Source organism: Eurytemora carolleeae, unplaced genomic scaffold (assembly GCF_000591075.1).
Source record: "Eurytemora carolleeae unplaced genomic scaffold, Eaff_2.0 scaffold192, whole genome shotgun sequence".
NCBI classification, from domain to species: domain Eukaryota; kingdom Metazoa; phylum Arthropoda; class Copepoda; order Calanoida; family Temoridae; genus Eurytemora; species Eurytemora carolleeae.
In genome coordinates this window covers 328,542-354,996 of record NW_019396100.1, presented here as the reverse complement: position 1 = coordinate 354,996, position 26,455 = coordinate 328,542, and the positions used below count along the sequence as shown (strand labels likewise).

Genomic DNA, 26,455 nt, shown 5'->3' with positions numbered 1-26,455 from the left:
GGAAAAATATTTGGTTTTCTTGAGAGGTTTTGTATCGTTAAGAGTTAACTTTTAGAATATTATAATTTAAAATTAACCATTAACAAACAAACTTAAAAAGTGTGGATACAATAAATAGAATGGATAAACAGTGTTACAAAGGATAAGACTTCATAGACGACTGTGCGTAATTTATACCGTCAGTTTCCTTATATCCATGATTCCCTGAAAATGTAAACTTGTTTCTTTCTTTGCTAAAGCATTTAATAAGCCAATCAAAGACTATATTCAAGACGTAAGACTTAATTTAATCTTAGAATCGTATAATTTTAAAAGTTTCAGGTCGTCGTTTAAGTCTCATTCTTTGTGGGAACCCTGTGTAAAGGACAAGTTTTGATATAATTTACTCGGTGGGGTATCATGTAGCACATTCAAGTACATTACATAGTAGCTGCGACCCTAGACTTGCAATTTGTCTTTGATTTTAATAGTTGTAAATGAGTATAGAAAATCGAGTATTTAAACTTAGTACAATTCAGCCCCCTCTTTGTGTCATTAAAACTGTCGGAGATAAAGAAGTTGAAAAGCTTTTTTTATATCAGTAATTATGTTTTATATTATAATTACTTCTTGGTGGTTCATAACTTAACACGTATCAACTCAATTTATTTTCTATTTTACTCATTCTTTGGTTATAATTATAACTATAATAATAATAAGAATTTTCTCATAGCTGCAAAATAGGCATAATCGGCCTCATTTAGATATTTAATCTTTCAACAAGAAACCCACCGACTAACATTGCTCTCAAATAGAAGTTTGAGAACGTGTTTCAAGGCAGTGGAATACTTTTTTTGTTAAGTTACTGTCAAAGTAATTTCACAAGACCCTCAAACTGAAGATTTTATAGAACACTTAAGACGATTTGAAAATATTTAGATTTTTTCTGTAAATCGTTACTGTCCCTTTATTATGAATGGGTTACATGCAAATACAATCTTAAAACTTTAGCTTCAACTTAAACTTTTTTGTTAATTAAGTATTTATTTTTAAGTCTGGGTATAAAAGCATATTTGTAAAATTCAAACAAAAAATTTTAGATCTTAGAAACTAAATGGCAGGATTCAATGGACAAAAATATATATTATATATATATTGTATTTTTAAGTAATGTGTTAATTGTACCGTGAGGCGTATTAGATAAGCATTATTAGCTGCATGCAAATATAATAAAAGCATTCAATTACATTATATATTCATTTTTTTAACAATACAGTACACAGGGATTTAGAAATGCTTAATAAAAAAGAAACAGAAAAAGCATGGTCAGAAAAGAGAAATACAGTGCTTAAACTTGGATGGGATGGGGGGGGGGGGGGGCTAACAAAGTTTCCCAATTAAGCCTCTGAAACCGTTAGTACTGGAAGGAATTGGGCATAAATAAAACCGACTCGGTTGTCTATATTGAAGACCGTTGTATGAGACCAATTCTCATGAAAGACTTTCTCACATAGATAATAAACATAGAAAAACGGAATAAATGGTTGATTTATAATAATAAACTGGACATAAAATACTTTAAAGAATATCTCTAAGCAGACAATAAATTTAATCTAATCTGTAAAAATATTTTGAGATCATTTGACCTCGGCATAAAACTTTATCTGGGAGAGGGGGAGAGACTGAGCTGAGAATCTCCGGGATTTATTGTGGCATATCCGGAGAGGGTTGCAACTAGGTTCAATCCTGACGCTGAGCTGACTTGGAGATGAGCGCCAAACCGTCCAGGTCGGATTGGTTTGAACTGAACAGGAAACCGGGAGAAACTTTGACTTTTAACCTGTAAAAATCAATAAATAGAAAAGGTTTAATTACAAATCTAATAAATTTTTAAAATTAATTTTACACAAACCTCCAGAGTCTCATGGATAATTAAGAACGGGCTCCCCGGTTCCAAGAACACTTTAATGAACTGATTTTCGGGAGTTCGGTTCTTAATCATAACCTGATAAAAAATCTCAATTAAAAGTTTTAATAATTAAAAACTAGATTTAGAAAAATTTACCTTTAGAACTTGAGTTCTCCCAACCGCAGTTTCAAATACAATATTATCCTTCTCTAAGCTCAATGTCCCCTTGGACTTTTTAGCTCCGGTTGTTTTACCAAGGGTTAAATCTGTATCCTGTCTAGAAGGGGTGGAGACTGGATAAGTGTTGAGTAGATGAGAAGGAGAACCAGGTTGAGGGGGCAGGAAGACGGGTTGATTAACATTGGAAAGGTTTACAGATGTAGGAACTCTATGGTTAGGGTTAGAGTAGGAGATGGCGGCCAGAGGTAGAATATCTGTCGTGAACGCATCTATGGAATTGATGGGTTGGTTTTTAACTTGATCTGAATACTGAAGGGATACTCCGACTCCCTGAAGAACTGAGGAGACAGGAGGACCAGCAGTAATACCATCTTTTCCTCCCTAAATAAATCATGGATTAAGCAACATTTAGAATTCAAGAGTTCTAAGTTACCACTGCAGCAAAATAATCTTCAATCTTAAACTAAATATAAAAGCGATTTTTAAATTTAAAGTAATAAAAGAAGTTACTGTATTCATCAGAATGTTGATTAAAACATAAAAATGTTAATTGATAATTAAAGTAATAGGAAACCATTAATTTATTTTAAAATTGTAATCAAGAATATAAACCTACCCTAAGAGGATTAAGAGTAAAGTCAAGAACAGCTCTGGTAGCTCCTGGAGCCTCAGGTTTAAACATGATCGGCACACTCACAGTCTGTGACGGGTTGAGAAGACCATTGGGTTGTCCCAGGGAAAAATATGATTTCTCAATAAAACCTCTCCACTGAACCAGGTCTGCTGTAGGATTACTCAGGTTCACAGTTCTCCGGTCCTGAGAACCAACAACCACGTTTCCGAATTCTATCAGAGTAGGATTAACTACAAGCTTATGCACGGAGAAGTTGGCAGGTTTAATAAATACGCTAATAGTGTCTACAGCATGATCACTAAATATTTCAACCTGACCCTTCCACCCCTGAGGATCAAGACTAATATCTTGTCTAGTTGAGATGAGCAGGATTGCTTGAGCTCCAGGTGCAAGTTGACCTGCAGGAGGAGAGCAGGTTAGGTGTCCTGAAGACCAGCTTAAGTCCCAGTGTACAATAGAAGATCCCAGATTGGATATTTTAACTATGGATTCCGTTCCAGGATCAAGAGAAACAATACTCGGAGAAATCTGAAGTTGAGATCTAGTGCGCACTGTATCTGTTGTTGGGGGACTGTGAGGAATTGAAGTAGCGTTAAGACGGGTTTCGCTCAACGTTTCTTCTACGGTTAACTCATCAAATGTTGCAACCTTCTCTGGTAGCTGAATCTTGATTGTATGCTTCTCTGTCTTATTATACAAGTGCATCACGTCTTCTCCTGTTAGATCTCCGCTGAACTGGGCGGATGTGATCTCCTCCTCCCTTGGGAACTTCATGGAGAAATCCACTCCATGAATCGCAGGACTCCCACTCAGTCTAGCGGCTCCGGGAAGTGTTTTTGCCCTTCGGTAAACATTTCTCACTATCTCTGGTCCAAAAAAAACTAATATAGTGGCAGAATTAAAGTGAAATTCCATGGAGAAATTGACAGCGACTATTCTAGTTTCTCCTTTACTAAGAATAAAGCAGTCTGGAGATATCTGAACCTTGAAAGATTTCCTACCTATCTCCTCTGTACACAGAAGTTTAACAAACCCTGGAGAACTACCGGTATTGGTAATTCTAAACTCCCGTCTTGTCGGAGGTTCTTTATCCATGTTAACTAGATAGGACGACTCACTTACAGATTTCAGATCCAGGATTTGGATATCGGAGGAACCGGCAGATCCGACCAGGTTAAGACTAGCTTTTATAATTTTCCCTCCTACCTTCATATTTTGAGGTTTTAAAACCAGTTTTCCTTTGAAAGTGCTCATTATGTTGGGAGAAAATACTAGATTCAGTATCTTGGTTTCTTTAGGAGCAAAGACTAGTTTAGTCGAGGTTTCTAACCCGGCAGGTCCTGAGATTTTAAAACAATCTGCGTCCCGGATCATGATGTTGAGCACAACTGTCGAGTTGGATGAGTTTCTAAGATTTATAACTTGTTCCTCTGAGCTTCCAGGTTCAACTGCAAACCAGTTTATCAGAGATCTATCCGCTTCTACAGGAAACCTATCAAGGTTCTCATCTCCTCCCCCCATTACACCAAGCTTTAAACCAGGATTGTTGGAACTAAAAATAGATGCCTGAGCTTTAGGAACGATGTTTATTTGAGAATGAAGTTTGTGGACGATGTTTCCAGGTTGAGTTGTGAATGTGAACTCAATTGAACGCTTCCCGTAAAATCCGGCATAAGAGTTAAACTCCAGAGTAAGAGGTTTCACAGAACCAGGAGCAAGTTGGAACCGTTTCTCAAACATAAATCTTCCCTCCGGTATATTAGCTGTAGAAACTTCTACATCTAGAGCGAGGGAACCCTGAGCCAAAACTTGTATGGTTTGAACACCCTTTTCTCCAGATATACATGTAAACTGCTCGATCCCAGTAGTCGGGAGCACAAGTTTAGAGAAACAAACTCGGAACAGGATTTCAATAGTTCCAAGGATAATCTCGCTGGTGGCTGATCCAAGCTTGACAATAAGTTTAGCAGCGTAAACACGGGGATCTGAATACTCAGGAACATGTCCTGCGTTCCCCCAGACCTTGATCTCTTTTGCAACCGCTTCCTTACCATTCCCCTTAGTACCTGGGATCTGGAACTCCAAAACCTTCTCAGTGTTAGATTGTGAGAATGAAAAGATGGAACTGGATGAAACTAACTCAAGGTAGAGATGGAGATCTGGAGTTCCTCCGTTCACCAGCATAATTGGAACACTCGTCACACTTCCAGTTGGAACAGTTCCAAAATCTATACTTTGTCCGTTCCTTGTAAGAACCCGAAGATTTGGTTCCTCTACTTGAAATCTCGCCATACCAGTGCTAGATAACCCACCAGGAGAAACTAAACCAAGGTTCAATGCAAAGGCTCCTTCTCTCTTGGCAAAGAAATCAAGCTCCACAAACTTAGTTTCCGAATTAACTGTCACTAAGGTCTCAGAGCTAAAGTTCAGCACATTCTTCCAGAACTCTTCTGGAATATCTAAGCTTCCGATCCATATCTTGGAAACCTTGATTAATGCTTGAACCTCGAAAGTTAAATTATGAATTATTGGCACCTGCAGTTTGTTCCATGAATGAGAACTAAATGTATCATTACTCTCAAAATCTGTCATATAAAGCTTTTGAAAGTACGGTTCACTGATCTGTGCTGCCGAAGTTACTGGACAGACTGAAGCAGGTCCTCCTCGTCCCACTGATTGGGGTACATGGAGAGACGTGTAAAAGTCAGGACTTACTGTGCTTACGTCTAGGTTAACGGCATTGATTGATAAATCCGGGTTCACTAGCGGAGAAATAGATTTGTTCCTGGTAAGATTATCTAGAATGACGGTGGAAAGGTTCAGGTTTGGATGGAATGGCGTTGACGTGTGTAAATGTTTTCTTGAGGATAAGTATAGACTTGGCGTTGTCTCCGCTTCTTGAAGAAGATTATTTAAATCCGTAGAAGGGGTTCGGTTTGTTGGGACAGTTTTCTTTGGAGATTTCTTGATCGGAGAACTGTGTCGGGTTGCTGATGCTCTTCTCCTCCTTGAATTGTCTAGATTGTAGGGAACTGAGGAGGATTTACTGAGAGGTGGTGGAGTTGGAGTATCTCTAGGAGTTGGAGGTTCACTCACAGAGTTATGTTTAGATATTGGTTTTACTGAGCTAGATAGAGGATTTTTATTTGACGTAGAAGATCTTAGTTTCTCTAAAGATCCCGTGATTTCGTTTCGGAACCCGATGCTTTTCACGTCAGACAGATTTCTTCGGACTTTCTCCAGAGAATTTGGTTTCGTATTCTTCGGCGTTGTAGTGAGTTCAACACTGGTTGCCTGAGAATGATTTCTTTGAGAGAGAATACTGTTCCGACTAGTTCCAAACTCTTTATCCAGGGTCTTCATACAGTGCTCGTCTAACATACTGTCTAGAGACTTATCCTCAGTGTTCATTTTACCAAGCGTTGTCCCAGATTTATCTTCATTTTCTAGTTTTGCTTTTAATGAGTTTCGGATAAGATTTACGAAGTGTTGTGGATCAGAGCTTAGACTGGCGTCCGAGAGGGCTCTACTAATGGTCTTAAGGGTGATTTCTCCCTCCACCAGGGCCTGCAGAGATTTCTCCAGTTCTCTATCCTGTCCTAAGCTATCCTCAACTACATCAGGATAACTGACGTTCGGTCCCCCTGGACTTCCTAAAATAAAGTTAAATAAATCTCAGAATGTTTTAGTGGAACTAAAATAAACTTAAAACAAGAACTTATACATTTACCTAGCTGATCAGCCAGAGCTTCCAGCCTATCAGCTAAATCCTCAGCCTTCAGTGTACCCGACTGATCACAAAGAGAAACCACGGTCTTGGTACTTTCTCCCGACTGCATATATGTAGTTTCTGCTGAGCTCTGTCCAGACCCTGATCCACCACTCTCTCCGCTCAATCTTCCTTGATGAACCTGAGAAGTTTCACTGTTTCCGCCTTGGGACTCCTTCATCTTCTCCGTACTAGAGATGGTACTGATGCCAGGAACCAAATCAGTGAGCCGGTGTGATGATTGACTGCTGGGTCCTATACTATATGTAGCCCGACTAGACTCATTACTAGAGCCAAAACTTCCGTCCAAGAGAGGTTGAGGACGGTGCTCCGGAGATCTGATCTTGTGAACAAACCCGAATACCGGTCTTTCTCCCTCAGGTATAGAATCTTCGAGGGAACCGAGCCTAAAAACATATGGACTATTTATCTCAGACTGAATAATATCTCTGCCCTCCATATATCCCCCAAGTAGAATTAAATCCATAAAATAGCAGAAAGACATTTACACATTATCCAATAAGCAAAAAAAATCCTACAATGCAATCCCTCGAAATTCTAATCCGATCTAAAAGCTCCCACCCCGTTTGGAAAACCCAGGCCACCATTGGATGAATACACTCAAACATCCGGCCCCCGTTCATCCTTGGATAAAGAAATAAAATTTTCAAAAAATAAAAATTTTAAATACCTGGAAGAATTATGTCTGAAGTATTCACATCTAGACAATCTAGTTTCTTCCCGTAATTTCTCCAGGTTTACTCCACTAGTGTCCCCAGCCCATAAACGGTTATTACGTAGAACAATACTCTGATCGGATATTCCGGAGAACCCTGAAGTATTCTGGGGTTCCTCCATAGGTTCTTCTTCAAGAAACTGATTCTTTTCCAGACACTCCTTCTCCTCCTGATCCAGGAACTCCGTCAAACCCTTCTCTCCGACCTGATCGAACTCCTGGAACTCATCTGAATCCTGAGCCTGCACCATGTTATCCATATCATCAAATGGATTGAAGGCTTGATGCGGAGGAAACCCACTATGGAACACGCTGTCATTCTCGTCCTTAACAGATATAAAAATTTATGAGAAATTAAATCAGATAATTTACTTTTTTTAATTAATTAATCCAACCTGGTGATAATCAGAGTATTGACTAAACCCTGAGCTGGAAGCGTATGTATTTGCAGGTTTAGAAAAATCACTAAAGTTCTCGTCTCGCGTCGAGTCTCCAATTTTTCCTGAGTAAAAATTACCTTATTCCATATTTTAAAAAGAACTTTTCTTCGGTAGACAAAGTAAATACGACGTAAAAACAACAATATGGTTCATTCATAATTGACTGCTACAGCTGTGAGTCCAAAAATAGAGGTATATTTTTTCAAGAGGGGTAAATTTTGATGCTCTGAAAATAAAAATAAAAATGAATAAAAAAAAATTGAACATTTAGGAAAATAAATATAAAACTATATAAACTTCGTTTCCGCCGTGCAAAAAGAGTTCTGTAATAGACTGGAGAAATATTAATAATCGAAACCGGAGCTGAACTGATTTTGGAATAAAAAAGACGGCCGTAAACAAACTTGTTACTGATTACATGACAATATTTTTTTGTTTCATGATCAAGAATATTCAAAAAAGAATGTTATAATTGTGAAAATGTTTATAGAATTGTAAAGAGACATCAATAGTATCACTAGTTGAAACATGTTACTAACTTAAGAGGAGCTAATCCCAAACATTAAAACCATAAAACTGAGACTGCTCTGATTAATTGCCTTTTTAGTATTATTACATACCTGTAGGTCCCAGGGAGGTTGATCTTGCTGAGATCTTGCCAGAGCAGAAGGACGGATCCAAGGGATCATTTAGCTCCGACTCTTCATCAATTCTTGACTTCATCTAAATTTAATAAAAAAATTAATTGATCTAAGATATCATATTAAATAAAAAAAGTTTTTTGAAGACATAAGCTTTAAATATACTCCTTCATAACAAGCCTGGTTAGCTGTTACTAAGTATCCGAACTCGACGGAAAGACGTTAATTCTTTCGTTTAAATCTGGTTCTATGTGTAGGCATCAAGGGAGCTCAGAACATTCAGGTTCTTATAAACTCTCTCCAGTTTCTTGTGGCTAAACAGAACCCTGTGTGGAATAACATGGCAGTACATCCTACTTGGAAAAAAAATAATAAGGCAGAGAAGGAGTCTTGCCAAAAGAGACGGGAACTCTGTAAACCTTGGATTAGAATCCTGAGCAGGATGCACTACTATACCAGTTTAAACTCTGCCGGCTGCAAGGAAAAGATTGATGTAGATGAGGCTGTATTTTGAAGCACTGTGTCCGAGATGAACTTACAAGAACCAAAATACTTTTGTCGAAAATAATAACTCCTTTTCTAACCTTTCTTATCCAATTTGTCATTAAGGCAAATTCTGACAATTAATATCGTCAAAGTTTTCAAACCCCATTTAGTGCAGTGAAATATTTTTTTCTCCAATCTGTAAGAATATTAAATTTATGTTTGAACCTGAACCTTCAATCAGCTGAGTCAGCATTCCTGGTAAAACTGAAAACTGCAGATTAGCAAAAAAGAAAATACAAGTCAGAGAATTTTTTAAAAAAAATTTGTTAATTTATTTTCATTTTTTTATTTTTCAGGGCTTCCAATAACAATTATTTTTAGCTGTGAAAAAAAACATGAATTATCTGTTAATTGTGACTCTAGCAATTCTTCTTTTATACCTGGATACTAGGATGCTTAGGGATAAGCTGCTCCCACGGGTATCCTGATCCGTTAAAGGATAATTGAGCAGAATCATTCCAGGACTGCTGAGCAGAACTGTTCTCCATCAAGGACTCGAATTGACCCCAACCTACTGGTATCCTAAGGGAAAAACTCTTGTTAAAATTAAAATTACATAGGGAAATGATAAATTACGCATTTTCACAAATTCTTAAATTAATTTGTTATAAAAAATGGTGTAATTTAAAATAAAAAATATATATAACTCATAGAGAAGTTAACATGCATAAAGAACGACCTATAGAGCAAATGACGTATGTCAAATAGCATCTAACTAGAACTAGTGTCGTAGCGTCGTGCAGTACCAATAATAACATATGCTTTGTGTTTCTTGAACTAATTGTGTATTAAAATGGTCAGCACATATATATCATTACAGTGTCGGTCGCCAATATGGTGATATAATTCAATTATATTTATTATAATTATAATTCAATTTCAGTCTCTGATAATTATTTTGTATATACACCGACCAGTCTTTACTATGTAGCAGATAATTATAGAAAATTACAGTTAATGTACTGCAATATGGCAGCCTCTATATTGTATCACAATTGCAGTAACGATTCTGTATGGTATTAAACAAAAATAATTTTTTATTGATTTTATGTAAATTGCTTTTTATTTGGTTGCAAAAACCTTGTCCAACCTTGGGGGAAGTTTAGGCGAGTCCTGGTTATCTGTATTGTTGAGACTATAGTTGGCAGCGAGAAGAGCAGACGGAACACCCTGAATAATAGGATTTATCTTCCCGGATTTTTAATAAATTATGTTAGATTAAATAGCCTAAGTTTAAAATATCAAAGGTTTACAGTACCATCAGGTTGCAAAGTCATAGGTATTATAAAATTTGAGTTTTTTGCAAGAACTCAGTTCCATTATGTTGTTACAATTTATCAGAGGTGGCTTAGGGAGTAAGCTTAAGAAATAATATTCTTGGAAAATACGAGGGATTGTGTCATCATACTAAGTATTGGGGATGTCTCTTGCCTTTGCACATTGAGGTATGTCTCTCCCCCTTGCAAGTTGAGGTATGTCTCTCCCCCTTGCAAGTTGAGGTATGTTTTTCCCCTTGCAAGTTGAGGTATGTCTCTCCCCCTTGCAAGTTGAGGTATGTCTCTCCCCCTTACAAGTTGAGGTATGTCTCTCCCCCTTGCAAGTTGAGGTATGTCTCTCGCCTTGCAAGTTGAGGTATGTTTCTCCCCCTTGCAAGTTGAAGTATGTCTCTCCCCCTTGCAAGTTGAGATATGTCTCTCCCCCTTGCGCAAGTTGAGGTGTGTCTCTCCCTCTAGCAAGTTGAGGTATGTCTCTCCCCTTACAATTTGAGGTATTCTCTCCCCCTTACAAGTTGAGGTATGTCTCTCCCCCTTGCAAGTTGAGGTATGTCTCTCCCCATTGCAAGTTGAGGTATGTCTCTCCCCCTTGCAAGTTGAGGTATGTCTCTCCCCCTTGCAAGTTGAGGNGACATTTTTGAAAATGAACCATGTACCATGATCCAAGTTTTATGTTATATTATACTATGTATGTCGGGCACCTTCTTGATTTATAAAAAACCATTCGTTCCACATTCGTTAAGTTGGGATCGTTTCCATCTTAAAGTTTCACCTCCGTTCGTTAATTTTCCAAAGTATGCGATTGTAAAATATCAAAGATCTGCGACATTAGTTTTCAAAGTTTTAGGTACAAGAAAGGAGGTTAAAAGCATTAAATTTTGATAATTTTGATACCATAATATTTTCCTATGACCAGAATATTTCATTGACTTTTTATGTGAAAGATGGATCCCATGTCAGGCTTTGAGATCCGTCCTGTGTTTACATTACCGCCCAGAAACAGTACACTGCAGTACAAAAGATGTGTTCACTTCTGAAATAACTTTCCTTGCATTACATCCTTGGACGGACTAGTCATCATGTTAATATCTGAACAGTGTACTTACATATTTTAACCACAGAAACGCTTGTAATTAATGTTTGTATGCAAGCTGAAATTCCTTTCGAACTTATAGAACCGCATTTTGCATAGAAATATTCGGGAAACTATGTAGGAATTTTTCTACGGGAAGACTTTATTCGAAGGAGGTTCACACTGAACGATTAAACAATCCGCACTAAAATTTCAGACAGAAAAACAATGATTTCTTTGTCATTGATAATCAGAGAAAGGTTTTAAGGTTCCCGTTTAGAATCGTAAATGTCATTTTATAAATGGAGGGTTGCATTAAATAACTTTTTCAGTCACTACCTCGTCTTTCTTATCCGGAGCAGATAATTCCAGAGGTTTAGCCAACTCTTCTCCTGAACTCACAAGATGAGAGGACGGTGGTTCTTTGTCTGTATCCGTCCCGGACGGAGTATACATAGCATCTAGTTCAAAATTATTTATTATTTCACTCCATTAAAAGTAGAACGGAAAAGAATTTTTTTAACGATTATTCAGATCTGAGTCAAGGTACAATCAATCACAAATAAAAAGCTTTGATAAAGATTTCATCCCTAGCTTGCTGGATCAAAATAAAAAAGTTCTTTAAAAATTGGGAAAAATCTTAGTTAAAAATGAATGAAACGCAGTGAGTTTAAAACAAGTATAGTCGAAAAGGAGAAAAATAATCAAACCATGAGATTGCTCCTTGAAGAGATTACCTAAAGCTTTTAAATCCTTTTTATCCAGGAATAGTTCTAGATCTGTTTCTCCGTCTTCATCCAGGATTCCAGATTCAACCTCATACCTGATACCACAAAATAAAATCTGTTGGGTTTGGCTTCCTGGATCCGGATTGTTGGAATATTTTATTTGTTCAATATATCTTGAAGTTTACGAAGATTTTACCGTGACATATTTAAAAAAGTGTTTCTTTAAGAATTATAGTTTTTCAGACATAGCATAATTTTTATTTGTATTTGAGTAAATATTGAGGAGTTTACCTTTGTTTTCTTGGAGCATTATTTTCTTTATTTTTTCCGAGATTAAAGGCCGGAAAATTGATGGATCCATCCAGTGAATCAGCTACAGACATATTGGCGAAAGTCTCCGGTGGTAGGAGTCCTGATAATACAACTTGTTATTTAGACTAGAGAAAGTACTCGCGAAAACTCAATATTTACAACAGAATCTTGTAACTTGAAATCGAAGTTTCCATTGTCGTTACATAAGTGTTGTTAAACATTTTGGTTCGTTTTTGAAAACTCACTTTCAAGATTTCGAAACCTGTCAAGTTACAGTTTGTTTTTAGTAAAAAATTGAAGAATAAAACCAAACGTTATGACACGTTCATTTTTGGATAGTTTTTATTCGTTTATTGCCTATATCCAGGGGTGTATTCAGGAATTTGTACAGGGGGGGGGGCAATGCATAGATGCTTTTCTTTCCAGGGGGGCTCTGCACCCGTTGGGATTTCACTGGTCCAGGGGCTTAGCCCCAATAGCCCCCCGCCCCTGAATACACCTCTGCCTTTATCTTCTATCAGGGTCAAAATTTTGCGTTATATAAGAAAAACTAATGTTTAGAATAAACACTATCTTTTCTTACACTAGGAAATATTTGGAAATAAACAAATTTAGGCGAAAAATAAACATATTGCACATCACTACGTTACAAAAGAAATCTACTTTATGCGCGGGATCAACATATATACAGATTAATGGTTTCTGAAGGAACTAGAACTATATTTTGTACCTAACGAGGATCTGGCAGGACTAACTGATCCATTATTATTATCTCCTGGACTCTGTCTAGCTCCAACACGAGGGTACTCGATATTCTAGTATATAAATACAATGACATTACATCAATTTAAACCAAATAAAATAAACCCATAAAACCATCATACGATGAAAACATCATACGATGAAACCATCATACGATGAAACCATCATACCATGAAACCATCATACCATGAAACCATCATACGATGAAACCATCAAACCATGAAACCATCATACGATGAAACACTAAACCATAAAACCATAAAACCATTAAAGTGTGTAATGGTGAATTCAAAAAATTTCTTCCTCTTTAAAAACATTTTTGATCTCTTGAACTAGGCGTTTGATTGACCTTTCTTAAGTCACAGATTTTCGTCTTTCTAAAATCTTTTTTATGTTAATTCTGGGATCCATAAACACAAGGAATTAAGATTAATTCCTGAGCAGAATGCAGAAAATAGCTTATCAAGTATAGGTATTTACCAGTGATAAGTCCTTGAGTACAGACGAGAAATCCTGGATATTCTTGAATAAGTTCTCCGTCGAAGTCTCCCCTCCCGACATCGTTCTCTCGGCACAGAACGGTTTAGCAACTAATAAATTAACAAAAATAAATTAAAAATATCATTCTTAGGTTAATGAAGCCATTTAATCAACACTTAAAACTTAAAAAATTATATTAATTCGGAGTTTCTCTAACAAAATGACGGACTGATTTCTGCTGCAGAGACAATAGAGGACAATGTCAAAAAAGAAAACACTTTCCAAGCCAGAAAATCTACGATATTATCCACATTATGGATTTGTTTAAAGTTTAAAGTAAAGGATACCATTGACATGCCACTCTAGAAATTACAACAACAATACCATTTATATTTAGTTTAAAATGTTTAAACCTGTAGAGTCGGCTATAGGAGTTATGTTTGGAGTAAAGACACAATCATCACTCATTTTCACACATTTTTCTGAAACAATTAATAACGTTCATTTTCATGTTTTTTTTTCACAAGTGATCTTGTTTATGTTGCATTTTAGTCACATTTGTTAATGCCTTTCATCTTAAAACTACAATGGTCAATGTGTACACTAGTGTACAGTGTACTGGATTAGATAGAAATAATGACGCCATTTTAAGATTTAAGTAGTTTTAAGAAATACGCTATTTAGATAATTTTAAATTATCTGTAGGCTGAAGAGGTTGAATGCATCAAGAACGGTCTTAGTACTGATTACATAGAGAAAATTGTAAGAGAAAATATTTCAAGTATGATCTATGAACCGTGTTTTTACATCAATTGAGCACAAAAATTTAAAACGTAGGTTCAAGTAACGAAACAGATAGGCAAACTGTGAGTACTCTTAGTCCTTCATGATTCGTTTTATCGGAGAAGATTTCTTCTTCGGAGATAAAACCCAGTTTCTTCCAACAGGACAGATATCTCTAGAATAATAAAATCATTTCAAGAAAGAATAAAAATATCAGTAATTTCTGACCGTAGGGGTAGTACCCCTTTACTCAAATGGGCGATTAAAAATAATATTTTTTAAATACCAAAATCACGAAACCTCGACCATCCCCATAGTAAAGGCCTTACCCACCTTTAAAGATAACCTGGGCAAGATTGTAATTGAATAAGAAAGACTAATCCTAAAGTAATGACTTTGAGAGTCCTAAAAATTTTAGCAAACTAAGTGTTTAATAGCCGCAGCTCTCGGCCCAGATTTAATCCTATTCTAACCTAACCCACGATATAGATAACATAAGCAGATTGTCGTTGTATAGCAAGCAGTTAAATGTGAATAAAAAGGGTGCTTGTCTGTTAAATGTTTCGTGGTTTTACTTAATATATATAAATGGAATGGCTAGTGTTTATTGGAACATGATAGATAGATGGAACTGATCACGTGACCGAATGGTTGGATTTGAGAGTTAGGGCGTTCCACTACCCCGCTATAACGATTGACCCAAAATATCAAATAACTAAAGAAAAAAAATTAATTTTTGGATGAAAACACCTACTTCTGTATCCAATATGTGAAATGTTACAAATATGAAATTTTAATATTTTCTGGTGATTTTTCAGATTTCTGACACTTCCTCCCTAATACCTGTTCAGACAATCTCCACATTTCGGTCCGACGGGAACACAGATCTGCTGACCAAACCCAACCAGTAGCCAGTTTATCTCAATCCATCTATACAAACTCAACCAGTAGCCAGTTTATCTCAATACATCTATACAAACCCAACCAATTAGCAGTTAATCTCAATCCATCTATACAAACTTAACCAGTAACCAGTTAATCTCAATCCATCTATACAAACCAACCAGTAGCCAATTAATCTCAATCTATCTATACAAACCCAACCAGTAGCCAGTTAATCTCAATCCATCTATACAAACCCAACCAGTAGCCAGTTAATCTCAATCCATCTATACAAACCCAACCAGTAGCCAGTTAATCTCAATCCATCTATACAAACCCAACCAATTAGCAGTTAATCTCAATCCATCTATACAAAACCAACCAGTAGCCAGTTTATCTCAATCCATCTATACAAACTCAACCAGTAGCCAGTTAATCTCAATCTATCTATACAAACCCCACCAGTAGCCAGTTTATCTCAATCCATCTATACAAACTCAACCAGTAGCCAGTTAATCTTAAACCATCTATACAAACTCAACCAGTAGCCAGTTAATCTCAATCTATCTATACAAACCAACCAGTAGCCAGTTAATCTCAATCCATCTATACAAACCAAACCAGTAGCCAGTTAATCTCAATCCATCTATACAAACCCAACCAGTAGCTAGTTAATCTCAATCTATCTATACAAACCAAACTAGTAGCCAGTTAATCTTAATCCATCTATACAAACCAACCAGTAGCCAGTTAATCTCGATCAGTCAAAACAAACCCAACTAGTAGCCAGTTAATCTAAATCCATCTATACAAACCTAACCAGTAACTAGTTAATCTCAATCCATCTAAACAAGCCCAACCAGTAGCCAGTTAATCTCCATCTATACAAACCCAACAATTATCCAGTTAATCTCCATCTTTCTATACAACCCCAACCAGTAACAAGTTAATCTCAATCAGTCAAAACAAACCCAACCAGTAACCAGGTAATCTCAATCTATCTTTACAACCCAACCAGTAACCAGTTAATCTTAATCCATCTATACAAACCTAACCAGTAACTAGTTAATTTCAAGCCATCTGTACAAACCCAACCAGTAGCAAGTTAGTCTCAATCAGTCAAAACAAACCCAACCAGTAACCAGGTAATCTCAATCTATCTATACAACCCAACCAGTAACCAGTTAATCTCAATCCATCTATACAAACCTAACCTGTAACTAGTTAATTTCAAGCCATCTGTACAGACCCAACCAGTAACTAGTTAATATCAATCCATCTAAACAAGTCCAACCAGTAGCCAGTTAATCTCCATCTATACAAACCCAAACAGTAGAAAGTTAATCTCAATCTATCTATACAACTCCAACCAGTAGCCAGTTAATCTCAATCCATCTAAACAAACCCACCCAGTAACCAGTTAATCTCAATCTATCTAAACAAACAACTAGTAGACAGTGAATATCCATTTATCTATACAAACCCAACCAGTAACCAGTTAATCTCAATCTATCTATACAAACCCAACCAGTAGCCAGTTAACCTCAATACATCTATACAAACCCAACTAGTAGCCAGTTAATCTCAATCCATCTATACAAACCGAACCAGTAGCCAGTTAATCTCAATCCATCTATACAAACCCAACCAGTAGCAAGTTAATCTCAATCCATCTATACAAACCTAACCAGTAGCTAGTTAATCTCCATCTATACAAACCCAACCAGTAGCCAGTTTATCTAAATCCATCAATTCAAACCCAACCAGTAGCCAATTAATCTCAATCCATCTATACAAACCCAACCAGTAGCCAGTTAATATCAATCCATCAATACAACCCTAACCAGTAGCCAGTTAATCTCAATCCATCAATACAAACCCAACAATTATCCAGTTAATATCCATCTATCTCTACAAACCAACCAGTAACCAGTTAATCTCAATCTATCTATACAAACCAACCAGTAACCAGTTAATCTCAATCTATCTATACAAACCAACCAGTTGCCAGTTAATATCCATTTATCTATTCTAACCCAACAATTGCCAGTTAATATCCATTTATCTATTCTAACCCAACAATTATCCAGTTAAGCTTTTCACACACCATAACATTATAATCAATGAATGAACCTACTAGCTAGTTAACTTAAATATGTAATTTTAAGAAACAAATTAAAATCTTTTAATCATCTGACCCAAACCAGACTGGAAAATAATTTAAATTTATTCCATTAAGTTTTTAAAATAAAACTACTATTTGTCCGTTCATTCAATCATTAAATTGATCAATTACAACATCGTTTTGGTTTGATGTCTAATAATCAACCTGCTTTGAGGTAGCCAGGATTCAAGCGCTTTTCTGGTAGCTTCAGGATTTGAACATTCTTTCTCAGTCCATCCCAATCTGCCAGCAATCCTAATCAACTATTTTGCTAGTTTTCTAAAGTACACTTGTTCATAAAATAATGACCAAGTTGGCTGTTGGCTAAAACACACATTGAAGACTAAATTGAAAAACCGCTTGAATACCAACTTTTAATACTGAATTATGCTGAACTAAAAACAAGATTTAAAACTATAAGTGCAGGCTATATCGGACAACTTTTAAGATCAACGTTAAAAATGTTTTCTCAATGATACACATCATCCAGACAGAACAAACACTAGGCTGAGAGAATATCAGAAATATGAAGACGACGAGTTAAAATATTTTTATGATCAAAATCTTGTGAAAAGATCATCCTAGTACATTTTTCTCTCCCTAAGATTCAAAATTCAAAATATCATATCTAACATAAACCACATATCTATTTATTATCACCTTACAATGGTCAGTTGGCAGTTATATCATTACAATAAAGACGAACTTTCTAACAAGTTTTTTTTTCAAATCACCAGTTTACAAGTAAATAAATAGAAGATGTTGATTGAAAGCTTTTCTTTGCTTCCATGTTTATGTATATCAACTATCCATGCTATTTGAAAGCCTTGTGGAATTTAAAAATTTAAATCAAAAGTATTCTTGATTGTATTGATATATACGACGACGACTGTAGTACCTGTGAACATGGGTGTCCACCCCAATTCCAGTTGGTTTTCCCCAGGCAACATTCATACAAATATAGGCCATCTTTGGTCCAACTCCCTCAACAATAAAAATTAAATCTCACAAATAATATGGTTACTTATTTATATTTATATTTATTCAATACAAATCTGAAATATTTCACTATGGGTTTAAAACTTCACTACCTTAAGAGAGCAAAGATCTTCAACAGTGTCAGGAATGTCTGAGTTATATTTCTCCAACAAAACCTTGGAGGTTTCTTTAATATAGGCAACCTTCCTCTTCCAGAAACCAACAGGGTAGATCAACTCACCAAGTTTTTCATCCGATGTGTCTGAAACGCATTGTAATTGAAATTACTTGGGAGGTCTACATATATTATGATATTATAAAAATAACTTCACACAGAAATGCTAATTTTTTTTAACTTCCAGAAAGTACTGATCTTCAGTATCTGAAATTTATTTTGGACCCTTAAGCTTTAAAGTAAGGTTTTCCAGTTAAGACAAATAAGACATTTTTGACAGACCATTAATTTTTCAACCTACCAAGAATATTCTGTACAGTCAGTCCATGCGCTCTTAGCTTTGTCATTGCAGCAAAGTTTATTTCATCCTTGGTCTGACTGGATAGCATTAAACTGACCAGGCATTGAAATCTCTGAACTGCAGGTGGTGCAGTGCTGTCATGGGACCTGTAATTAATTCAAATTCAAATCATTGTCAATAAAAACACAGGAAAAATGTATACCGACTGTTTTATACCCATTTGAAAAAGGCAGTGCTTAGGATCCAGATCCGGATGATCCGCAAGATTTTGGCTTCCTGATCCAAGGGAAAGAATATCAACCAAAAACTGCAAAAAAACCTTTATTATTCCTAAAACCCAAATCTGGACTTTAGAAAAAAGAGAGATTATAAAAATTTCCTCATTTCTGAATGGTTCATCAAGTTAAGATAAAAATAAGCAAAAAAATTAAACAAAAAATTTGAAAATTACTTTTTTGTTAAAAAAAATCAGTAAATGACCTGGATTAAATTAAATGGATCCTAAGCACCGGAAAAAGGACAACATTTAGAACAATGTTTTGTATTTGGTACCTTTCACAGCCCATTGTATCAACAGGGGCAGATCTATTCTCTCTCATTTTTAATATATTGTCATAAACCTTGAGAAAGAATTAGTAGTCAAAAATATATTTTTTTTTAAAATTATAAACTATCTCTACCTGCTCCCAATTGGTTGGTTCCCAAGATCCACCCTAAAAAAAATCTGTGAAAAAATTTGTAATTTGTGATTTTTTCTTGTTCAAATCTAACCTGAATATTTTCAAGAACTGGTTTTATATGTATTCTCTTTCCACTCATCTTGAAATAAGGTGAAGTTAAACTATTCATTGAGATGCATCTGAAAAATCCAACTTTAAAAAATAATATTTTAATAAAGATAATATTAAAAACACTTTCATTGATCAAGGTCAAGTTTTCGCTTTGAACCCTTTGTGAAAGAAAAGTTTCCACAGAAAGTTTCACCGTAAAACATTATTTTCTGCATAACATTGGCCTTGATCTCCAGAGCATTTCCATCTGACAGAGCCTTCGATGTATCTTCGTGAATATAGACAGTCTCTGCCAGGGGAGATCTGCCAATAGTGTTTTCCTTGTTCATTACTTCCAATCTGAGCTGATATCTCCTAAAACTATCCTCACTAAGAAGTTTCACAAGAAATACAGCTCCATCATCACCTAGGTTTTCACTACATAAGAAAAGCTTATCTGATATATTAGCAATTTCTACGACACAGGGGATAAAATCACAAAAATATGTTGCATTGTTTATTTCTATTGAGTAGGGTTCCCCCAGAACCACAGGTGTATCACTTACTTGTTGAACACAGCAGGTCTCAAGATGTTTATAAATAGTTTCCAGAGAAACCATTATTAAACAGCCTTTGCCAGGACATTTTATATTCTCAGTAAACCTGCATATCTTCTCATGTTCGGAGATATCCCTTTTTAGAACATAAACATTGCAGCCTTTATCCTTGTTCATACACTCAACTTCAAACAGTTCTGTGATGCTTAGTGCAAGAGGAGAGAATCTTATGTCTCTGCAAGAAACTGAACAGATTGGACATGTTGGAGTAGATCCTCTGAAACACAATATTTAGTATGCCGGTTACGAAAAGACTAAAATCTTTACCTTATGCATTCCAAACAGGTTGTATGACCATTCTCACAAACTGGTATTTTCTTGCTTTTGGGTATACTTAGACAAATTGGACAAAGGATTTCCTCAGTCAACCTCTTTTTGATGTTCTCTAGTTCTTTAATCTTACTTATATTCTTGTTCTCGTCCAATTTTTCCTCAAGAATCTTGATCTGTTCCTTTAACTTTAAGTTTTCTTTCTCTACCTCACTGATCCGAAGTATGGGGACACCAGCTGTACTGGAACCTGTGAATAACAAACTTATTTTGTTTCTCAATATGAAAATTAAAAAAGCAAACATTTTACCTATACCAAAAAGATTTATTTCAGAAGTTGCTGCAACCTTAGATATATTACTGGAATCCTCCATTTTTTTCCAGAAGTCTGAAAAAATGGTTTAAAAGCTACATAAAAAATTATATTGCTGATAGAAAGAAACAAATATTTATGTTTAAAAACAGTTAAACATACTTTAGATATCAGAATCAAAACGAATTACCATTGCGGAACTTGAACACTGTGAGATATAAAAAGCATCAATTTTTCTTTAACAATCTTCATCATAAATAAACTTCAAACAAAATCCTCACTTGAACTATGTGGTTAAAAAATGATTTGAAGATCAAATCATAGATAAGGATTTTAGACATACAACACCAATTAAACTATTTCAACTAACTAAAATATTAAGAAACTTTGTGGGTAATACAACAAAAGCCCAAATGATTTCATAATTACTTCAATTTTAAGTAAAATGACTGCAAATACAAATTTGTTAAGGACAAAATATCTTTTTTCTCCTTAACTAGACTAGTGTTAAATATTCTAAGTGGAAAACTTTACCAAAACTTTCTTTTAAAGAATAATTTCATCTAGATCCTGATCTAGAATATCCACTTTCTTCTCTTTAATCTTGTCAACTTGTCTTTCTTCTTCTTGGTCCACATTTACCCCATCATCTTCCCTGGAATCTGCAGAACATTTCCTTTCTAGATTAATATTTAACTTACTTTAATATTTTGTTCAAATAGCATTAACAAGAATTAAAATTTTAAACATTCAATTGTATCTATGTATACTATTACCTTTACTCCATTCTCATAACTCTCCTTTATGGTTAAAGTATTCCCCAAGAATGACTTGGAAATGGTTTCGTCCAGGTCAGATATTTCAATCTTGACAGAGTATTCTTTATTTATGTCAGTGGAAAGCAAACGCATAAATACTAGTGAGGAACTAGATGCTTTATCTTCCACAGATACAAGATACAGCAGATCTTCAGAATCCTTGAGTTTAAACACAAGAGTACCAAAGTAGGCAACCTCTTCTTCAAAGCACTTAGTAAACACCTTAGATATCTGTTTACCCAATGTAAGACTTTCCATAGAAATCTTAACTTGCTTGCAGGCCAAGACATTGCTTCCAATGCTATGGCAAGACACAAGAGTTTTACATATTGGAGCTGGACAAAGAATATTCTTTTGATAATTGCAACCTTTCCCATGAATCTGAATGGCATTCTTCTTTGCAGTAACTTTGCAGCCTTCCCCTGAGAAGTTACACTCAAATTCAAGCAACTCTGTAATTCTCAAAGCCAATGGAGAAAACATTATGTTGTCCTCTGGACAGATATCTTCATCATCTTCACTGTTATTTTCACCATCTTCATTATCATAGTCATCTTTGGTCATGGTTTTCATTCAACTGTGACAAGACACACATCTTTTCCTGTACACAGAGAAGTTTTATGAGTGTAGAATTAGTAGTTAAAAAAATATTTTGTAAAAAAAACAGAGTTGAAGCATTCAGCCCGGGCATCAGACATTGTACAAACGTGAATTGGTGTCAATAGAAAGGCTGGTATTGTCGTAATTAACTTTAAGTTTGATGTGATAATTATGTCGAAAATAGATTATTATGTTCACACTACACATCTACTGAATTTACCATTTCTGTTAACCAACCATTTTGAAAATAGAGTGTCGAAAAACACAATTCAATTCAAAATATCTCTGCTCTGGAAGCTTTTGTGAAAAAATCAAAAATAATTAAAATAATTAAAAATCCAAGTTCAGTATTTAAGGATACAAAGAAAACTTTTACCTTAAACAGTCTTCACATGAAACATGGCCATTCTTGTAAATAGGAATTCTCAAACTTTGGGGAACCTTAAAACAAACAGTGCAAAGAACAGCTTCCTTCAATTTCTTCTTAATATTCTCAATCTCATCTGTTAGCTTACGCTTATCTGCTTGATGTAGCTGAATCATTTCTTGATTAAGAGTAGCCATGCTGCCCATTTGCTTTCTTGTGTCATTTGACTTTTAACCACTGCATCCTAAAATAACACTTAATTTGAAAAATGTTGCTGTAAAGGAATTGAGTATTTGTCACAAACTCAAATTATCTAATCCCTGTATTTTTGCATTCTGATGGTCTAAACATTTGATATTTCGACATAAGAATTCAGTTTGAAAAATCAAACCACATTGGGGTTTAAAGATTTAGGGATAAGAAATTCAGAGTTAGTGGCAAAGACTCAATTCCTTTCTTTGACACAAGTATTAAGATATTATTCTAGGTATTAGACATATTAATAGCAATTTTCTGATTTAACGTAAAAAAAAGTTAAATTCTTTCTTCTTGCCTTGCTACTTCCCTGTGGCAATTATATCTACCTGAAAAATTGTCATACAAACCAAAAAAATGTGTTGGGAATTGTGAATTGCAAAATAAGTGCAGTATTTATAGCATTTTTTGTGTACGATGTATAAATTACCATCATTTTCGCCAGACAATTCTATCTCAAGGCTCGCAGTCAATGAATTGTTCACTGGAATTGACATGTTCTCTGAAAATAAAAATATTCTTTAATTTTCTTAAACTTGCTTTATAAGAATTAAAAAATATATAAAACATCTATTATTTTGGAAAATTAATTTTCTCTAGGTGCTTTTACAATAATGATACTAACATTTAAATGTTCAGAAATTCTATAAATCTTTCAATTTGCCGAGTATGGTAAAAAAATACGCAAAACCTAACATGAAAAGTTACAATATAATGAATGATTTATAATCTTTACACATTCTAGAGAATAATCTCCTCAAAATCATTGTCTTCGTCAATCTCCACTTTCTGCTTCTCCTTGACCTTGTCCACTGTGATGTTGATCTTGTAGCTGAACTTGTCCTTATTCTTCTTGGTCCACATCTTACCCATCATCTTCCCAGGTATTTCAAGAACATTTCCTTCCTAAAGATGAATGTCAGCTATCAAAATTGAATTTTGGATGATTGTTCTTCTTAAGATTAATGTTAAAACAAGTATTGTTTATTTACTAGAATTGACACCATGAAAAATTTCAGGAGGCCAAAAGACAGACTCCTGAAAATACCAACTCCTAACAGCACTCTCTCCTGAAATCCCCCCTGACTGAGCTTGGCTCCCTAGCATAGTCAAGCAGCAGCATCCAAGCCCTCCAATTAAAAAATATCTAAATACTTTAGTTAACAAATTTGCCGATTTTTGATCATTCCGCAGTTAAGGAATTTAGTAAATTTTACTTTTCCACAGTTTGTCATGACACCCAAAATCCTTGAAGTCAAAGAAACTGAAGTTTTCAGATATTTAATACTTTCTCAAGGAAACATTTCAATTTTCCAAATACTGTTAGGTACAGAATTATCATACACACACCTAGAGAATCCCAAGTTTGTCTAAAACTAGCCTATCTGACCTTTAAGTGACTAAATAGTTACTACGCATAAGAAATTGCCATAGAAGAAAAAGTCATTTTTGATTGGTTTCATATGCTATAAAACTCTACCTTTACTCCGCTGTCATATCCGTTCTTCATGGATAAAGTATTCCCCAAGAATGACTTGGAGATAGTTTCGTCCAGGTCAGATATTTCAATCTTGACAGAGTACTCTTTATTCATGCCACTGGATAGTAAACGCATGAATACTAGTGAGGAACTAGATGCTTTATCTTCCACAGATACAAGATACAGCAGATCTTCAGAATCCTTGAGTTTAAACACAAGAGTACCAAAGTAGGCAACCTCTTCTTCAAAGCACTTGGTGAACTTTTTCGAGATCTGCTTACCTAAAGAGAGTTGAGTTTCCTCAGAAATCTTAACATGCTCACAGGTTAGAACATGGTTACCAATGCTGTGACGAGACACAAGACCTTTACATTTAGGTGCAGGACATGGAATATTCTTGTGATAGTCACAGCCTTCCTCATGAACCTCAATATCTCCCTTCTTTAGAGTCACCTTGCAACCTTCATCAGCATAGATGCAGTTATAATCAAGCAACTCCGTGATGTTCAAGGACAAAGGGGAAAACATTTTCCTGGGGATCTTGTCAGTTTGAGTCATGGTATTCATTGGGCTTCTACAGGTTGGACAAGTATCCCTAAAATCAAAGAATTAAAAATTTCTTAAAAAAATTCTGTGATACAAAAGAATATAAATGGACAAAATCTTACCTATAACAGCTTTCACATGTTATATGACCATTCCTACAAATAGGAATCTGTTCACTTCGAGGGATCTTGAGACAAACCGGACAAAGAATGGCTTCTTTCAGTTTCTTCTTTATGTTCTCAATCTCATGAGTAAGCTTACGCTTCTCAGCTTGATAAAGCATCATTTTTCTACTTTCTTCATGATCAGGGGAAGTATGGGTGTTCCATTGTTTAGACAGTTCCATTTCATTGATTTTCTGACTTCCACTTGATTCTAAAAAGTACAATACAGATAAACCTTGTTTTTTTTAATCAAATTACAGCATCAGAGTTTTCTTTTTCTTTTATCATAATGCCAATTACCATACCATCATTTTGAGTGGATAATGAAGTCTCAAGAACTTGAGTCAATGCATCTTCCAGTGGGATTGGCATGTTCTCTGAAAACAATAATAATAATTTTCCAAAAACTTAACATGCCTAATTATGAAACTTCAAGATAAATTAAGAAGGTAAAAAATGAAATTTCCAATATTTGGTTTAATTCAGGACCAAATAATTGTCACCTTTCTCTAGGTGAGTCTCATTTTACAAAAAATACAAAACTGGACATACATTAACACTGTCACATACATCATACAGGAATTTTCGGTTTCTAATTTACAAAACTATGATAAGAGATCAAAGGCCAAAAAACTAGATTTTAATGGATGATATTTGATCCATTCAATCCTAACCACTTCCTACTAAAGAATCTTCTAAAGATCTTCATCATCAATCTCCACTTTCTGCTTTTCCTTGACTTTGTCTACTGTGATGTTGATCTTGTAGCTGAACTTATCCTTATTCTTCTTNTCCACTCTCTTCGTTCAGCATTCTCCCACCACTCCCTTCGTTTAGCATCCTATCTCCACTTTCTTCTTGAACCCAGTCTCCTCTTTCTTCTTGTAGAAAGTCTCCAATCTCTTCTTGAAACATCTCTTCTCTTATCTTTTCTTGTTCAGGGGAAGCTAAATTTACTGTTGGAACAAGTACTGGGTTTGTACTGCTTTTTTGATTCAGATTTGAGAATAAATCACTGGATCCTGGAAGATGATATGAAGAAATTATTTTCAACAAATTCCAAATAAAAAGTTGAAAATTTTTGTCGGCTTAGTACAAAGATGACTAATTTGCAGTTTGTTTCCGACCAAGTGAATGGTTTAATTTCAGAATTTTTGTAGTTTCGTGGAGCGTAAGTTTTCAGTAAACAAACTTACAAAAATATATTCAGCAACCAAAATTTCATGATTGGGTTAAGACTGGTGTTCTCCTTGCAATTGTTAAGTGCCTGATTCTAACCATGAAGGACACATAGTGCATACGACGACGAACGGACTGCGAGTTGACATTTAAAAATATCTCTGGTTCAGAAATAAGGAAATAATAAGCAAAGAAAGGAAATTAGTACTTTTGAATTAATTAATAAAAATTCCAGATTTTATTTTTATTACCTTTATTCTTATTAGTAGAGCCTAAACTAAGAATTGCTCCCATGGAAAAGACATTTCCTCTGAAATAAGTCATCATACTT

The 26,455-nt window shown here is 35.2% G+C and overlaps 3 protein-coding genes across 13 annotated transcripts; all 3 read right to left on the bottom strand.

Annotated features, from left to right (window-relative positions):
* Positions 1–1,102: 1,102 nt before the first annotated feature.
* Positions 1,103–13,940, bottom strand: LOC111694924 (uncharacterized). The gene is made up of 16 exons (XM_023463985.1): positions 13,876–13,940; positions 13,463–13,572; positions 12,951–13,035; positions 12,200–12,320; positions 11,918–12,003; positions 11,520–11,641; positions 9,925–10,004; positions 9,215–9,356; positions 8,268–8,370; positions 7,603–7,709; positions 7,163–7,533; positions 6,433–6,878; positions 2,685–6,355; positions 2,045–2,449; positions 1,892–1,984; positions 1,103–1,819 (listed from the first exon to the last, which is right to left on the bottom strand). The coding sequence occupies exons 1-16, from the start codon at positions 13,928–13,930 to the stop codon at positions 1,640–1,642; spliced, it is 6,177 nt and encodes a 2,058-aa protein (XP_023319753.1). The 5' UTR covers positions 13,931–13,940; the 3' UTR covers positions 1,103–1,639.
* LOC111694930 (endonuclease III-like protein 1) lies at positions 13,940–26,436 on the bottom strand. Of its 6 annotated transcripts, none has more exons than XM_023463996.1 (9): positions 19,517–19,604; positions 19,426–19,458; positions 19,298–19,365; positions 18,746–18,891; positions 18,383–18,531; positions 18,190–18,275; positions 17,457–17,546; positions 15,089–15,184; positions 13,940–14,420 (listed from the first exon to the last, which is right to left on the bottom strand). In XM_023463996.1, exons 1-9 carry the CDS (start codon positions 19,592–19,594, stop codon positions 14,339–14,341), a joined length of 828 nt encoding a protein of 275 aa, XP_023319764.1. In that variant the 5' UTR covers positions 19,595–19,604; the 3' UTR covers positions 13,940–14,338. The 6 variants fall into 6 exon arrangements, with proteins under 6 accessions (XP_023319764.1, XP_023319765.1, XP_023319768.1 ...); XM_023463997.1 differs by having other exon boundaries at positions 15,089–15,175; XM_023464000.1 differs by lacking the exon at positions 13,940–14,420 and adding an exon at positions 26,376–26,436 and having other exon boundaries at positions 15,128–15,215.
* On the bottom strand, positions 19,607–25,743 carry LOC111694929 (E3 ubiquitin-protein ligase SINA-like 5). 6 transcript variants are annotated; one of them, XR_002763754.1, is made up of 7 exons: positions 25,251–25,743; positions 24,904–25,156; positions 24,460–24,830; positions 21,492–21,715; positions 20,713–21,395; positions 20,400–20,652; positions 19,607–20,349 (listed from the first exon to the last, which is right to left on the bottom strand). XR_002763754.1 is itself a non-coding variant. In XM_023463992.1 (4 exons), the coding sequence occupies exons 1-4, from the start codon at positions 25,315–25,317 to the stop codon at positions 23,497–23,499; spliced, it is 1,080 nt and encodes a 359-aa protein (XP_023319760.1). In that variant the 5' UTR covers positions 25,318–25,743; the 3' UTR covers positions 21,622–23,496. The 6 variants fall into 6 exon arrangements, 3 of the variants coding, with proteins under 3 accessions (XP_023319761.1, XP_023319763.1, XP_023319760.1); XR_002763753.1 differs by lacking the exons at positions 19,607–20,349; positions 20,400–20,652; positions 20,713–21,395 and adding exons at positions 22,510–22,744; positions 23,186–23,661 and having other exon boundaries at positions 21,622–22,134; positions 24,236–24,830; XR_002763752.1 differs by lacking the exons at positions 19,607–20,349; positions 20,400–20,652; positions 20,713–21,395 and adding an exon at positions 22,510–23,661 and having other exon boundaries at positions 21,622–22,134; positions 24,236–24,830.
* Positions 26,437–26,455: the final 19 nt, after the last annotated feature.